This window comes from Mytilus galloprovincialis, chromosome 5 (genome assembly GCF_965363235.1).
Source record: "Mytilus galloprovincialis chromosome 5, xbMytGall1.hap1.1, whole genome shotgun sequence".
NCBI lineage: Eukaryota > Metazoa > Mollusca > Bivalvia > Mytilida > Mytilidae > Mytilus > Mytilus galloprovincialis.
Window position 1 is genome coordinate 60815518 of NC_134842.1, and position 15693 is coordinate 60831210.

At 31.5% G+C, this 15693-nt stretch overlaps 1 protein-coding gene across 1 annotated transcript; it reads left to right on the top strand.

Annotated features, from left to right (window-relative positions):
- Window positions 1-11129: 11129 nt before the first annotated feature.
- Window positions 11130-15693, top strand: LOC143076183 (chondroitin proteoglycan-2-like). The gene is made up of 4 exons (XM_076251878.1): window positions 11130-11289; window positions 12383-12533; window positions 13197-13342; window positions 15368-15693. Exons 1-4 carry the CDS (start codon window positions 11247-11249, stop codon window positions 15481-15483), a joined length of 456 nt encoding a protein of 151 aa, XP_076107993.1. The 5' UTR covers window positions 11130-11246; the 3' UTR covers window positions 15484-15693.

The following is a 15693-nucleotide window of genomic DNA, read 5'->3' on the forward strand; positions in this document are numbered from 1 at the left end:
TTTACAGTATTTATATCCTAAGATATTTAACGAACCAAAATTAATTTGAAAAACTAATAGATTTAAACATTTTAAATTTGTTCCCTTAATGGTATTCACAGAATGAATTTCCCTTTAAGAAAATTTACAATACCAAATTTTCCTTTTCCTTTAACAAATGCCATATTCCTGACTTGGTACAGGACGACTAGGTCAATATTCGTAATGGAACTTTAATTCTTCTTTTTTTATTTTACAATGAATATTTTTTGGTGAATAAATAAAACATATATAAATATATAACGTATATTATAAAGATAAAACATATATTTGTATGTCGAATATGCATATCTTTGATTTTATATCATAATCGTAAAAAGAGAAACCTTATTTAAAAAAATTATATTTTTCTTTCAAAAGAATTCAAAAGTGGAATGAAATAAACGTACTTCTAGGATATATATATTTTCTTTTTTGTAGTTTTAATTTAGGACATTTTTGTGTCATTTTTTATTTACTATGTTTTACAGATTACGTTTTCTATCCATCTATTTAATCTTTTAGACAATTTGCAAAGTTAGATTATTAGAGAAATAAAATCTTGATATTTGATGACAATAAATCCTGAATAGTATCGGTTATTTGACATTTTTGTAAATCTTCTATGGCTGATTATTTCTAGAATTTTTACCTCCTTTTTATAGTTCACCCTAGTGTTCTTTTCTAAATAAAGGCAAACTTGTTTGGTGATTTCTGTTAATCAAATAAAAACACAAACAAAATGCTAAACACAATCGCGAAATAGGCACTTATTGTCGGCAATAGCTCTCACAGTACCAATTTGGCCAGGTAGGCTAAAATTATGTTACATTTTTTTTTATTTTCCACTTCCAGAGTCCAATTAATAATTGTGTTGATTTTTTTTCAAAAGATGTAACAAAGGCCCTTACAACGGAGTTCTGCACTTTTTGTAACTCAATTGATAGTTTTCATTATAAAACTTATGTACATATACTTTTTTCTGAAAAAAAAATCTTTAATTTGTTCATATTTAAAAGAAGTTTACTTTATTTTGATTCCTGCTGCAGGAAGCAATTCCCCGACATATTTTCCATATGCAAAGTGACCTCAGTGTGACCCATCTCGTAAAAATCCGGTGATCGCAATACGCATGGATATCCTTAAAATAAAATATTATCTGATTGTACATCTTAAACGCGTGCTCAATAGTCATGCTGTTTTGTTGATGGTTGACAAACAGGTGACAATCGTTAAACTTCGGCTTCAAAACACGAACTTTAATTACCTGCCATTTTTTCACAACAACACTGACCGATTGAAAAAAAAATTTATGCGAAAAAAATGATAAAATCGTGCACAGAAGACTAAGTTTATGATGTTTGTATGCATTGGTTCAAGAATTGGGAAAACATTATTTTCCCCCGGTCACTCGTTTATTATGACTTTAAGTAAATATCAAGATAAAAACAATTTGAAATTACGTATTCTGCTTATGATGCATAAGAATTGACCAGTGCATATAATATGCTTATGTCTTTTTGTAACTCAATGGATAGTTTTTTGTAACTCAATGGGTAGTTTTTTGTAACTCAATGGATAGTTTTCATTTTAAATCATGTCCTCAGATTATATTAAGATAATGTTAATATAATAAAAACTATTAACAGTATTATTATAATTATTATAAAAAAGCTATGCTAATTGTTACACAATTAAACAACTATTTCTTTAAAAATAAATGGTTGTCCAATTTACGTGTAAATATTTACCACGGTAAAACAATGAACTATTTTTAAGTGGGTAGAATCCAGAGACTCATGGATTCATTTTTGTGCATCTTTGCAAAACAATTACTGTGGGATTATATTATTTAGTACTGCAAAAAAATATGATCAATAGGAGGAATCACAACTTTACAGATGCCAAACAACAAGGGTCTGTTTTTCGAAGCGCTCTTACATGTATGAATAGGACATCTTAGGGCATATATTTGTACTGAGCAGGGTATCGTAACTTGTATCACCAGCCCAGTAGTCAGCACATCGGTGTTGACATGAATATCAATTATATTGTCATTTTTTTTTTTTTTTTTTTTTTTTTTTTAAATTATACATACTTTATTGAAAACTTTTACATTTGTTAGTTTGATACAGAAAGTACCGGTACCTTATCCCGGCCTCGTTAAACATTAGATTGTATATTTAGAAAAATTGTTAGTAATTGTTAGTACTCAAAATTATAAAATATATATACAGTATATTATTGTGTATCAATTATTTCAATATTGATCAATAAAGTGAGAATTTTATTTAAGAGAGAAAGTGAGAAAAGAAGAGAAAATAATAAATAATTAAAACACAAATGCAAAACAAAAACAAAAAAAATAAAAACTGGAGAAAAAAAAAATAAATAAATAATAGAAAGTCCTTGAAATTTGGAATTTGGCAGCAGTATTTTTTTCTTAAGATACAACATTAAATAAATTTGGCAAAGTTGGTTTTCCATTGTAAATAATTCATACAAACACAAAACAGATATTAGAGAATGTATATGCATTTTCGGCACAAAACAAGAACAAAAGACAATAAACAATAAACAACATATAACAGTATATTATATAAAAACATATATGTTGGTGTGAGAAGGCTAAAATAAAAAGCACAATAACATTACATAGGGTAATGCTAATTAAGTTGCTTAAGTGTAAATTATTCTAATAATGGAAGCCAGGGGTCCCAGTAGAGGTTGGCAATGTGAAGAGGGTTTGTTTTAAAAAATATATTCTTTTCTAGTATTAGATTTTCTTTTAGATAGTTTTTCAGCCCTGCAAAATTTACTTGATTTTCACACAGTTTTGTTCTATAGATAAAAAATTTTGATAAAAGTATTATTAAGTTTTTTATTTTATTATTTTCTGTTTTTCCTAAATTTCCGAATAAAATTATATCCATGTTAAATGGAATAATTATTTGTGTTTGGTTATAAATCCAGTCCATGAGTCTTATCCACAGATCTGCTATTTTATGGCATGTCCAAAATATGTGTTCAATATCTTCAGTAACTTCACTGCAGAAAGTACATTTATCGCTTTGTTTTATTTTTATCTTAAATAAAAATTTATTTGTGCCCAATATTCTGTGTATTATTCTATATTGGAACCAGTGGAGTTTTGAGCTTTTTGTGGAGTAAAAAGACATATTATGCACAGTTTTCCAATCAAAATTTTTGTTGAGTGTTAAGGACCATTTTTCTTCACATCTAAGTTTAGTACTGCCTTTTTCAAATAAAACATTATACATATCTTTCGAGCCTTTTCTTGATAAAAAAAATATTCTTATATTATTTGGCATAATTGGTCCTAGTGTTTTATAACAATTGTTTATGGATATATAGTTTTTTAAAGCCTTTTTATATGATTTTATTGATGAAATGACCCCATTATAAGTAAGAAAGTTTGACTTAATTTTATAAATGTTTTGGAATTGTTGAAAAGTCATTAGTTTTCCCTCATCGTTTAATAAATCATTTATCAAAAAGATCCCTTTATCTATCCAGTCTTTATAGAAAATGGATGTTGTTCCTATTTTTATGTTTTCATTATTCCAGAGCGAATCTGATAAAAACTCCTCTTCATTTTTTGGTATGAATTTATTTTGTAAATCTGTCCAAGCTTTAAAAACTTCTTCCCAAAAAGGGTTTTTACATCTTTTTGTTGGGCCTAAATAAACTAGGTTTTCAATACTAATTTTTTCAGTACTTTCTAATAGCTTATTTAGTTTTGGGTTGTTTTTCAACAACCGTCTTATCCAAGTTAGTTTCAATCCTTTTATATATTTGTCAATATCTATCATTTTCAGCCCTCCTAATTTGTGTTCAGAACATAATATTTCTCTTTTTATCTTGTCAGGTTTGTTTTCCCAAATAAATGAATAAATTTTGTCAGTTAGTTGTTTTAAAGTATTTTTGCATGGTGCTTGTAATGTTAAAAACAGATGGTTCAATTTTGAAATAATTAGTGTCTTAATGATAGTTATTTTTCCAACTGGTGTTAATGTTTGTTTAGACCAAATTTTTATTATATTTTCAATTTCTTTAATTCTTGGACCATAATTCAACAGTTCCATTTCATGCAAATTGACAGAAAAGTTTATTCCTAGTAATGTAAACCTACTGGAACCCCATTCCAATCCCCATTTTACACACAATGTGTCTTGAATATATTTTTTTTTGCCTACCCACACCACCTTTGTTTTGTCCAAGTTCATATGGAGACCAGACATTTCAGCATATTTTTGGAGTAAGCGAAGAGATGCATCTAGAGATTCAGGTGTACCGTCAAGTATTATATTGTCATTTTTATAAATTTCCTATTACCTTAGCTGTATTTTGCACATTTTTTTGGAATTTTGGGTTCTCAATGCTCCTCAACTTCGTACTTCTTTGGCTTTATAACTATTTTGATCTGAGCGTCACTGATGACTCTTGTGTAGACGAAACGCGAGTCTGGCGTATTAAATTATAATCCTGGTACCTTTGATAACTATTTATACTACTGGGTCGATGCCACTGCTGGTGGACGTTTCGTCCCCGAGGGTATCACCAGCCCAGTAGTCAGCACTTTGGTGCTGATGTGAATATCATATTGTCATTTTTATAAACTTCCTGTTACAAAACTTTGATTTTTTTGGAAAAACTAAGGATTTTCTTATCCCAGGAATAGATTACCTCGGCCGTATTTGGCACATTTTTTTTGGAATTTTGTGCTCTCAATACTTTTCAACTTTGTACTCCTTTGGCTTTATAACTATTTTGATCTGAGCGTCACTGATGAGTCTTATGTAGACGAAACGCCCGTCTGGCGAATAAAATTATAATCCTGGTACTTTTTATACCTATGTCGTAACTTAGGAAAGTCAAAGTAATTGTCCATAGTTGAGGACACCAATTTGTGTTTCTTAAGATGGTCTTAGGATGTCCTCACTCTATGTTTATATTTTATAATGGTTGATTTGTAAACATTGAAATACGACTGCCGCCTATATAAATTTATGTTCTTGTTCAAAGAATAAGAATAGAATAAAAATAAGAAATTTATTAGTTTAAAATACAAACAATAGTAGTGTTACTATAAAACAACCAATACAAAACAAAACAAAAAACAAACAAAAAACAGTAAGACAGACAGGTATATTATAGTTCGTTCTTATTTTGTACTGTTATACCACTGTCCCAAGTTAGGGGAGGGTTGAAATCCCACTAACATTAACCCCCCATATTATTAATGTATGTGTCTGTCCCAAGTCAGTAATTCAGTGGTTGTCATTTGTTTATGTGTTACATATTTTTTTTTTCATTTTTTTATATACATAAGGCCGTTAGTTTTCTCGTTCGAATTGTTTAACATTGTCATATCGGGGCATTTTATCACTGACTATGCAGTGTGGGCTTTGCTCATTGTTGAAGGCCGTACGGTGACCTATAGTTGTTAAGTCTATGTCATTTTGGTCTCTTGTGGACAGTTGTCTCATTGGCAATCATACCACATCTTCTTTTCTATATTAATGACAAAACTAATACAAACATGTAGCATTGAAAAAAAAAGTTCAAAAGATATCACAATAACAATAATATATATATATGATTTCTCTTAACGTGGATAATAAGAATATATGGCATCGTATTATATTAATCATTTTAAACATTTTAAAATAGATTAAAACATTAAAGAATATTTACTTGAAAAAAGTTAAAACACAAAAATCAATACAGAAAAGGGGTTTCATTCCATAAGCGTCTGTCATCCATAATTGGATTACTGACTGATTGTTTTTAACTACATTGACTGGCTGGTAAGCCCGCGAACGTTTGGTTCGGTGCCCGAAGGAGTTTGTTAAACATTAGATATTTTGTTGTTGTCGTAAAAGTTGGAAGGACGGTCGCTATTTTGGTTTAGCATATGATGATAAGGTATGCTAACTATTTAGTTTCATTTCAGCTTCTTTCGGTGTCAGTTGATCAGCTTGGCAGCCCGCTAACCACGTCACTGTTTAGCTGGGTAAATCGTGGAGAATGTCTGCAGGAAGTTTGGTCAGGAACAGTGTGGTAGGTATCCGCAATGTATAACAGATATAGAACTAGGTATGATCAACTGGTTGTTCTACTAACGATGGGAAACTGTTACATTACTCAAAATCTTAGATACGGGGTCCTCGAACGTCTGGGCGAAATAACATTATCCCATCTGCAATGGTTTTTGAGTATTTGTTATACAAACTAAAATATAAATTGTCCTATAACTAAATAATGATTTGAACCTCTTTGTAGCATCAGATCTTTCGCAATCCTTTTTACAATCTTCAAAAAGCGGTACGCGATCTTTCACAATCCAAAAAATCTTCTTTTTACTTTGGTATAGATTTTATTTTTTTCAAAATTTCTAATTAACTTTAAGCATCATTTGAATCATTAAAATGGAATATTTTAAAAAGAAAAGTTGTTTAGTTTAGATAAAAAAAATCTTGTTTGTTTATATATTTAATGGCATTGAAATGTCGAGGAGCAATCTGCCTTTTGTAGTTTTGTAAACATGGGGTACTTTTAAACCTTGATTTTTATCAGATTCTGATCATAATGTTAAACCATTTTTGACAGACAGTTTTATTATTAAGTAGATTTTCCGTATAATTCGTTAAATTAGATTGGTAATTGACCTTGATAATGTCTTCTCGATAAGTTTTTATTCACGAGCCTTCTTATATACAAGAGGGGCGAAAGATACCAGAGGTACATTCAAACTCATAGATAAAAAACGACAACGTCGTGGCTACAAAAGAAAATGACAAACTACAGACAAACAATAGTAAACAAAAGAAAACAGAGAAAAATTAAAACTAAGCAACACGAACCCAACCAAAAACTGGGGGTGATCTCAGGAACTCTGGAAGTGTAAGCAGATTCGGCTCCGCATGTGACACCCGTCGTGTTACCAGATCTTTCACGATCTTATGATGTATACATGACAACATTAAATACTGGATGGTACCAGGTAATTACTAATTTAATATTTAATGTAGTGCATATGTTAATCATTGTTTTTTCATGTTAATAAATGATATTAATCATGTTATCATATGTAAAGATTCAAATGTGAAATATCACTTCACCTTTAAGAGAGGGGCGAAAGATAACAGAAGGACAATCAAACTCTTAAATCGAAAATAAACTGACAACGCCATGGTTAAAAATGAAAAAGACAAACAGACAAACAATAGTACACATGACACACCATAGAAAACTAAAGAGAATAAACAATACGAACCCCACCAACAACTAGGGGTGATCTCAGGTGCTTTAACATTTGTACCAAAAAAAATGATTTTGGTTGCTGTCTCAAAATTGGTAGAAAAAGCGCCTTAATATGTGTGCAAGGTGAGTGCACGTAGTAGCAACTTCTTAAAGTCTGTTAACGAACTTAATGGACGGGTTTGTCAGGGAAGGGTGCTCCAGGACACTAATTCAAATTCCCTGGTGACTATTCCATCCCACTATTAAACGGAGTGGTAACACTATATATTAAGTGCCATTCTTGCTATGAATCAGGCAGTAGTGAACACGTGACAAACAAAAACTCACTCATGTTTACATCAATTAAAATGTATAGTGGTGGACGAAAATAACATTCGTTTCTTTCTCCTGTTCTGGTAATTCAAGATATAATTTGGTTCAAATGCACTTAAAATTTAAAGTTAAGGGGAGCTAACTCTGTAATTTGATATCATTCTAACCAAAATAGGACGGTTAGAAGTGTTTTTTTCGGCCATGTTTTGATTTTTTTCGAAATTGCCTGATTCTTACAAAGACTGACACAAAAAATAAAAATAAGAAATCGATGTAATAAGGACGAACGGGATGGTCGTACCGTGATATGACCGTGATACGACGCGTTGCGGTCGGATGTCAGTTGGATGTACGTATGTTCATAGAATAAGTCTGTGTGTAGCACGTTCAGCCCGTTGACACACAGGACCAACTTGACATATTACGTCTTTATTCTATCTAAATACGATCAAAACACGATAACGAGACTTTTTTTTTTGAACAAGTTTATACAAATTTGTTCTATATTTTCGCGGTTGGTATCAGTATGATCTATAATGTACTGGTTTAAGTACGTTTATTGCTCTTTGTACTATATAATACTTATAATAATAAGATATGTGGTAAAAGTTGCTGTTTTCTCACTGTTTAAGCATTTGATTACTGATATGCCTAGAAACAAGGAGAACTTTGCAGCTCTTGGGGCTGGGAATATCTTCAACATGTTCAATAAACGTGTATATGATTATACATACTATATTTACACATTTATATTCATGCTGTAATTAAGCTTATAACATTGAAGATGGAACATCAGAAAATCATAAAGCATCTCATTATATGCAGTATCATCATTAAAAATAACACAAGTTATGAAACTAACAAAACAGTCGAAATATGTACAAGATGCTCTCAAGAGCTTGAATCGTTCACTTGTTAATTTTTTGCCTAAATCATTCATCAAAGATTATTTTTCTTTTCAATATATGTTAATCAGTGGCTTAAAAATGCCATTTAAATGTTCATTTTATCTGTCATATTGTTTTGAAAAGCAAATAAATGCATTTTACCCATATGTTCGATTTTAGCAATAGTGGCTATGTTTCTTGACATACAAGAAAATAAAATAACAAAAGGCAATAACTTCTTAAGGGGTCAATTGACAACTTTAGTCATATTGACTTTTTTGTAGATCTTACTTTGCTGAACATTATTGCTGTATACAGTTTATATCTATCTATAGTAATATTGAAATTAATAACAAAAAACTTCAAAATTTCCTTAAAACTACCAATTTATTTGCAGCAACCCAAAAACTGCTCGTTTGATTCGTCTGAAAATTTCAGGGCTGATAGATCTCGACTAATTAAACAAGTTTACCACAGTCAGATTTGCTCTAAAAGCTTTAGTTTTTGAGTTATAAACCCGACAAAAACTGCATTTGACCCCTATGTTCTATTTTTAGCAACGGCGACCTTGCTTGTCGATGGATCAAAAAAAATTAATATAATCTATAAACTAGATAACCTAAGGAACATTTAGTTAATGTTTGAAGGTATTTGGCCCAGTAGTTTGAAAGGAGAAGATTTTCTAACAAGTTTATGACGACAGACGACGGACGACGACGGACACCAACTGATGGCATAAGCTCACATGTGTACCATAAATAAAATAAAAATAAATAATCTTAATTTCAAGAGGATAATCCCATTAGTTAAAACTAATCTTCCTGAGAGTCGGTACCTTGTGAGCTAATTAAAAACGAAAAAAGAGAGAGAACTGGCAGAAACGCAGGTTTTTTTTTATAAATGTCGGTCAAGAACTTGATAGTAATTACGTTCTGAACGCATTAGGCACGACTGAGTAGTCAGAAACAATTAAACTGTGTATGTAAACCAGATGGTAGAGTGAGGAACTGTAGTGAGATCAGATTCAGTGGCGGATCCAGAAATTTTCATAAGTTGGGGCCCACTGACTGACCTAGGAGGGGCCCGCTCCAGTCGCGCTTCAATGATTCCCTATATAAGCAACCAAATTTTTTCCCAAAAAGGGGGGGCCCGGGCCCCCTGCCCTCCCCTAAATCCGCCTCTGAGATTGAGACTATTCGCAACGAAGTAGAACAATATCAAATCGGGTTTTTACCTTATTTTACCTATAAATGATGGATTTTTACATTTAAGAAGAAGACACATTCTGAGGTTAGAGGTTTTTAGCCATCAATATCCTCGTCGAAACTTTATGGAATTTTAGGAAACCTGAATAGAAGCTTTTATATAACCAAAATATATATAGTATTCAGAGAATGGATTAAAAATAGGGAGATGTGGTTTAATCACATTTTCTTTAGGTCGCTGTATCATTTGACGGTCATTGACTTACTCTTTAACTGACATGTTGGTTTCTTTTTACTTGATATTTCATTTTTATCAAACGTGTGTCAATCTAAAATATTTAAAAGTACACTGCTATCATTTTATTGTTTTATACAAAGTCTTCTTACATTTACTTGGTTTTTTTTTACCATGCACGGCTGTTCGAACATGACAGTCGGTGGTATCCGGGATCTTTACAGTAGATATGGGATAAACTCCCGGCAGTGTTTGATGTCATACTGGAATGTCTTCGTTTTTGTTCTCGGGGGTCTCAATTTTCCTGTCCACTTCAGGATAATATGTAGTCCAGCCCTGGCCTCAATGACTTAATTTCATTTTGTTATTTTTGTTGTTGTCAATGACAACAAATAAAAAAAGAGTCACTGAGGTAAGGGCTGGACTAGATAATATATATATACATCAATTATACAACAAATCGTTGACCAAAAACACAAGATATTTGCCTGTTGCATTTTCAATTTCTTAATTGCTTTCATCAGTCCCTTCACGAGATCTGTCAGATTTTGTGCGTCCTATTTGACACTTTAATATCCTTTTTCGGATACTAGTTAAACATGTTAAACTGTTATATTTTATGAACTATTTTATTCTTTGTAAATAACTATTCTTCAATTTTGTTTAAATATCTGATTTAACTGTAAATGTATATATCTTACCCTTTTTGCTCGTAGTCAAAGTACAAAGAAATAAATTGATTATATAAATCTCTTTTCTATAACTATTACTGAGGTGTTTGGGAGAATTCTTCAGTGCAAACATGAGTCAGAATAAAGATTATGCAGAGACCTGCAAAAGAAAGAAAAAAAAAGTGTAAAAGTATTTTATTTAAAGAAAATAGACTTTAGATGCAAATACCCGTTAAATCTATCGAGTAGTGTAATAACACTAGGCAAAGTGATAAGTCATTCCACAGAATCTAAGCTTACTTTCTAACTTAATTGTCTCTTTGCAAGTTACAGTGGTATAAAACGGAAATTATCAGTAATAACACATTAAAGAAAGGTCACTGTAAACAGTCTGGGTCTGTTTATGCGGTTTGTTTTGTATGATTGGAAGGCGTACTCTATTTGTTTTAGATGATACCACAGATTGAATAACGGAATGACATGATGTTACGCCCGGATTATAACCAGGTGGAAGTAATTCACGTCATACGTAATAACGGTATAAATGATAAACCAAAATCACACTTGGTCACAATCATAGTTATCTAAAATCCACCAGCAGTATAAGCCACACGTACGTTTAAACTCAAACATGCAGTACCTAGCTGGTCTAGTTCTTATTTCATCACTTATCGGTAAGTCAACACATTTTTTAAATTTTGTTATTTTCTTCTATTAGGCTTTTTTTTTAACTTTAAATTACTTTAACTTTAAATTTCTTGCGTTTCAAAATGCTTTTTAAGTTGCAGATACTGCCAATTATCTTACGTTGTTTATTTCTTTGATATTGCTCTGAATAGTCAAAGATTTTCTTGCAATTTGTATTGTGTTTCTCCGGTTAATAAGAGGTTTTTTTTTTATCTGTTTCTAGGGCTTATTACCTTAAAAGCAATCAAATTTTAAAATTCTGATAAAAGTGTCGGTATTGTACATAAGATTTAATTATAAGAATTAAATGCTTTTTTTTTTGTAATTTTATAGGGTGTAAAGGCGTTGATCGTGACCACAATTTTAGTATAAAGTGTTTCGGTCAACGCTTTTACACTTCATTAAAATAGCAAAAAGAAGACTCCAATTCATAAATAAAACAATACATGCTGTTAATTCCACCTTTTTTCAATATCAGATAGTAACTCAACAAATAAAAGGTTCTGCCACAAATGTTACAATATTTCAATGTGGAGTTTAATACAATCATTTACTTTTGCGCTCTATTTTTTTACGTTCTTCGTTATGCTTCAAGCTTAACTCTCCCTTGACCACATAACCCAGTTGTTATGAATAAAAAAAAGGAACTGAGGTCAATATTTGTGTTTCTGACCTTTAATTGCGAACATTATCGGAGTGAATATTTGTAAAGTCAATTAACGAAACTGGTTACCGGCTAATGTAGACTAAGTTATTGGGTACAAAATTGTGGCGACCATCAAGCTATAAATACTTTCGGTGCTGAATTTTACTGTTAAAGAAAGGGGTCAAGAAATGCACACGATCTCCAATTATGTGAAAAAGATAGCACTGTACATACCCAACTTTTAAGCTCCTAGTAAACAAGAATGATGGTCTCCAGTTTATACTTATTTCATGAAATTATGCAACAACTTTCTTCTCAAATGCTGCAGTTTAAAGGTTGAAAAGTTATAAAATAAGAGCATTTCACAATTTGCAGCTTGCTATAAAAAGTATGATGACAAATTGCATTTGTTAACATGCATATGTATTTTTTAGCATCAACTCTAGCTGCTGATTGCTCTCAACTACCAGACGGAATTTACGAGTCTGCATGCAAAACGTACCTCCAATGTACAGGTGGTGTGGCATCAACCGTGCAATGCGCAGATAACAAGGTCTTCAACAATGTAACACAGGCTTGTGATGAGTAAGTATTTAAATGTTGCAAGGATCTCCGTGTACCCCCAGTAAACATTTGAGTAAATGAAAACTGACACACAAAAATTCACGAAATGTCTTGACTTCAACTAAACACTTTTTGATACAACATAAATTCTAGTAAGTTTCACTTTGCCGAGACCAACACAGCAGTTTAAGGTTTAATTGCCACTCGTCTCAAGTGGTTGTAAATTTATTAAAAAGGGCAGAACGGAAAAATGTATTTGTTTTACTTAGAATTTTATAATTATATATTAAACATTCTATAAATTAAAAATACCGTGTTCATTTAATACGAGAACCTGTTTATGCATATTGAAACTACCATACTGATAAGTACTTAATTTCATCATCATGACTGCTAAGTTTCAAGTACAAAAAAAAACAAAAAATATACTTCATGTATGTCTTCAACAATGAACAAAACACATGCTTTAATTTATAGTACCTTATGCCGCGACATCACAAAATGAAAACTAATATAATACTCTAATAGTATTCAAAAGAGAAAAACTAACGGCCTGACTGGGTGGTCATCTTGTCTCCATTGTTACTTTTGATTGCCATTGAAGATTGTTTTTACTAATACTTAGTGGTATACTCTTGTGGTATATATCTTCCTTATCTTAATTTTACATTGAATATTTTTCAGTATGATAAATGTAGGTCCACCATGTGGAACACTCCGAGACTGTACAGGTAAAGCTGATGGCCTCTATGCTGATATTGACTGGAAATGTCGATCTTATTACACCTGTAACACAGAAACATTCATGGGACATAACCCTTGCTCAGCCAGTAAGTTCTTTGTAATTACTAAAAGATTTTGAGTAAACGTCGTTTTATAGATCTTTTGTAATTACACTGATCAAGACATGATTTAAAAGGGGGCTTTGGGTTTTCACCAAAAAACTAGCGTAACTCAGTCACAGGAACCTACTACACCCTTGTTGCCTTTAGGCAGCAACCATTTGATTTTCTGGGGGGGGGGGGGGGGGCTATGGTTTTTTTTTCTGGACAAATTTTTTTTTTCGCCTGCGGCGAAAAACAATCTATTTTTTTCGCGACAAGTCGAAAACAATTTTTTTCTTTCAATTTTAGCATTACATATAGTGGCAGCTGAGGGTGAAACAAACAATTTTTTTTTCTCAGAATCAAAAACAAACTATTTTTTTCTCCAAAAACTGGAAACAAACTTTTTTTTCCAAAAAAAACCATAGCCCCCCAGAAAATCAAATGGTTGCTGCCTTCGACACAACTGCAAGTTATATTTTGTTTACAAATTGTGTATTAATTTCAAAAATCTAGATACTGAGAACACATGTATTTCAGGCGGAAACCCAGTTGAAATAGAACAAAAGAATCGAAGCTCTTTGTTAGAGAAGGCGATAAATGCTTACTGTAATGGTTACTATAGTAACAAAACATTTAAAAGTTAATAGAAACAAATAAAACGACAATTTTCTTCTCAATTACGAAGTGTTTTATTTTTAAAACACCATTTGCATAAGTTTTCAATTGATCTATTACATAGTAATGCAGAACAATTAGATATCAAGTCGACGACATGGGTATCTATCAAGTTGGATGTAAAAAATGCATTACCTCCGATTTAAAAAAATAATTACCACGGACGGAGAAAATATCAATCTATCAGTTCAATTTTCGTGTCTGCCCTTCCATTATGTAACTCGAGAAAATATTTTAAAAAATGGTTAACAATTGCATCGAAAAGAGAAAATCGAGTGCACCTTTTTATGTTAGGGCGTGTTTGAGGTGTATATTTTGTCTTTAAAACGTATAAATCAAGAGTATTTGATATATCATCTCGCTTCAGATTCTATCATTTTTATATATCAAAGCTACAGGTTGACTTTATAACATAAAACAGAGTACGAAAAGATGAAATATATGGGTCAAATGAAATACCTATCTAATGAATCACAAAAACAGAGTAGGTGTATTCGAATAGCTATTTTTTTAACGAGTGAGTCGACAGTCTTAAGTTGGATGATGAAAATGCATATCTTCGAAAAAATATCATTTTGTGTGTGTGATAACTAGGGTTTATAATCTTCAACCACTGAAAATTTTTAGTCTGCCCTTCCACGAAATATTTTATTCGATTATTTTTAAACGTTTAAAGAATTTTCGAAAATTCCACCTGGCAACCGATCAGACAATAGTTTTAAGTTGAATCAATGCAGATAAGATCATTAGCTGATGCTCATTATCTAGTAGATACATTTGTCTTTTAAAATACAACTGACATACAAGGATCGTAATGGTGCTATGTGGATAAATTTGTCGGTTTTCAAGAGCAAAATTGGCAGCGCGTCATCCCTACAGTGGCTTCCATTTCTACGATTGTGAAAATGAACTGGCGTAATGGGAAGATAATTTTGACGAAGAAGAATCCTGACTGTAGTCAGCTTCTGTGAACATGAAGAAATATTTCAAATCTGTGGCTAAGATTTGTAGTATTTTTTTACAATTAGAAAAAACTGATAAAGTTAACCTGTACTATCATTGGCCTGCATTATTGTTTCTTTTCTTATGTTCATATATAACCATTATATATGTACATCATGCATAACAATAAGTAACATGCCCTTTTGGGGAAGATGATTAGTTTATAGATGATTAGTTTATTCAGCATGTTCAGTGAAACACTTTACACTCAAATGTAGTTTGTACAGGTCCGAACTTTGTTAGTATACTACACAATTAGAGGTAATACATGACTGTTAATGAAAATGTTAAAAGCTTTGTTTTGGGTTGCATGCTTCATACTTTCACTATAAGTTAATATTTCTATTTCAGATCTTGTATTCAACGAAAAACTGTCGACCTGTGATTGGAAATACAATGTAGACCCACCATGTGGAGATAAAGGGAAAAATCCAGTTACCAAATCAGCTTTCGGAAGACGACGATAATCTGCTATCATAATGTTTTATCAATTCTTCAAGACTTCTTGCTACTAACACTAAATCAACGATTTCTTTCTATGAACAAACACACAATCAAAGCCTAATATTTGATACTCCAGGCATAACAAAATTTGTTTAACATAATGTAACATACAACACAAAAATATTTGATACTGTGACGATATTGAATCTCTGAATAAAAGTTTTCGATCTTTA

Excerpts from the sequence above, each read along its gene's own strand:
- LOC143076183 (XM_076251878.1), top strand. The coding sequence starts at position 11,247 with ATGCAGTACCTAGCTGGTCTAGTTCTTATTTCATCACTTATCG. Across the intron at positions 11,290-12,382 it reads TCTTATTTCATCACTTATCG|CATCAACTCTAGCTGCTGAT; the intron begins GTAAGTCAACAC and ends TGTATTTTTTAG. Across the intron at positions 13,343-15,367 it reads ACATAACCCTTGCTCAGCCA|ATCTTGTATTCAACGAAAAA; the intron begins GTAAGTTCTTTG and ends TTTCTATTTCAG.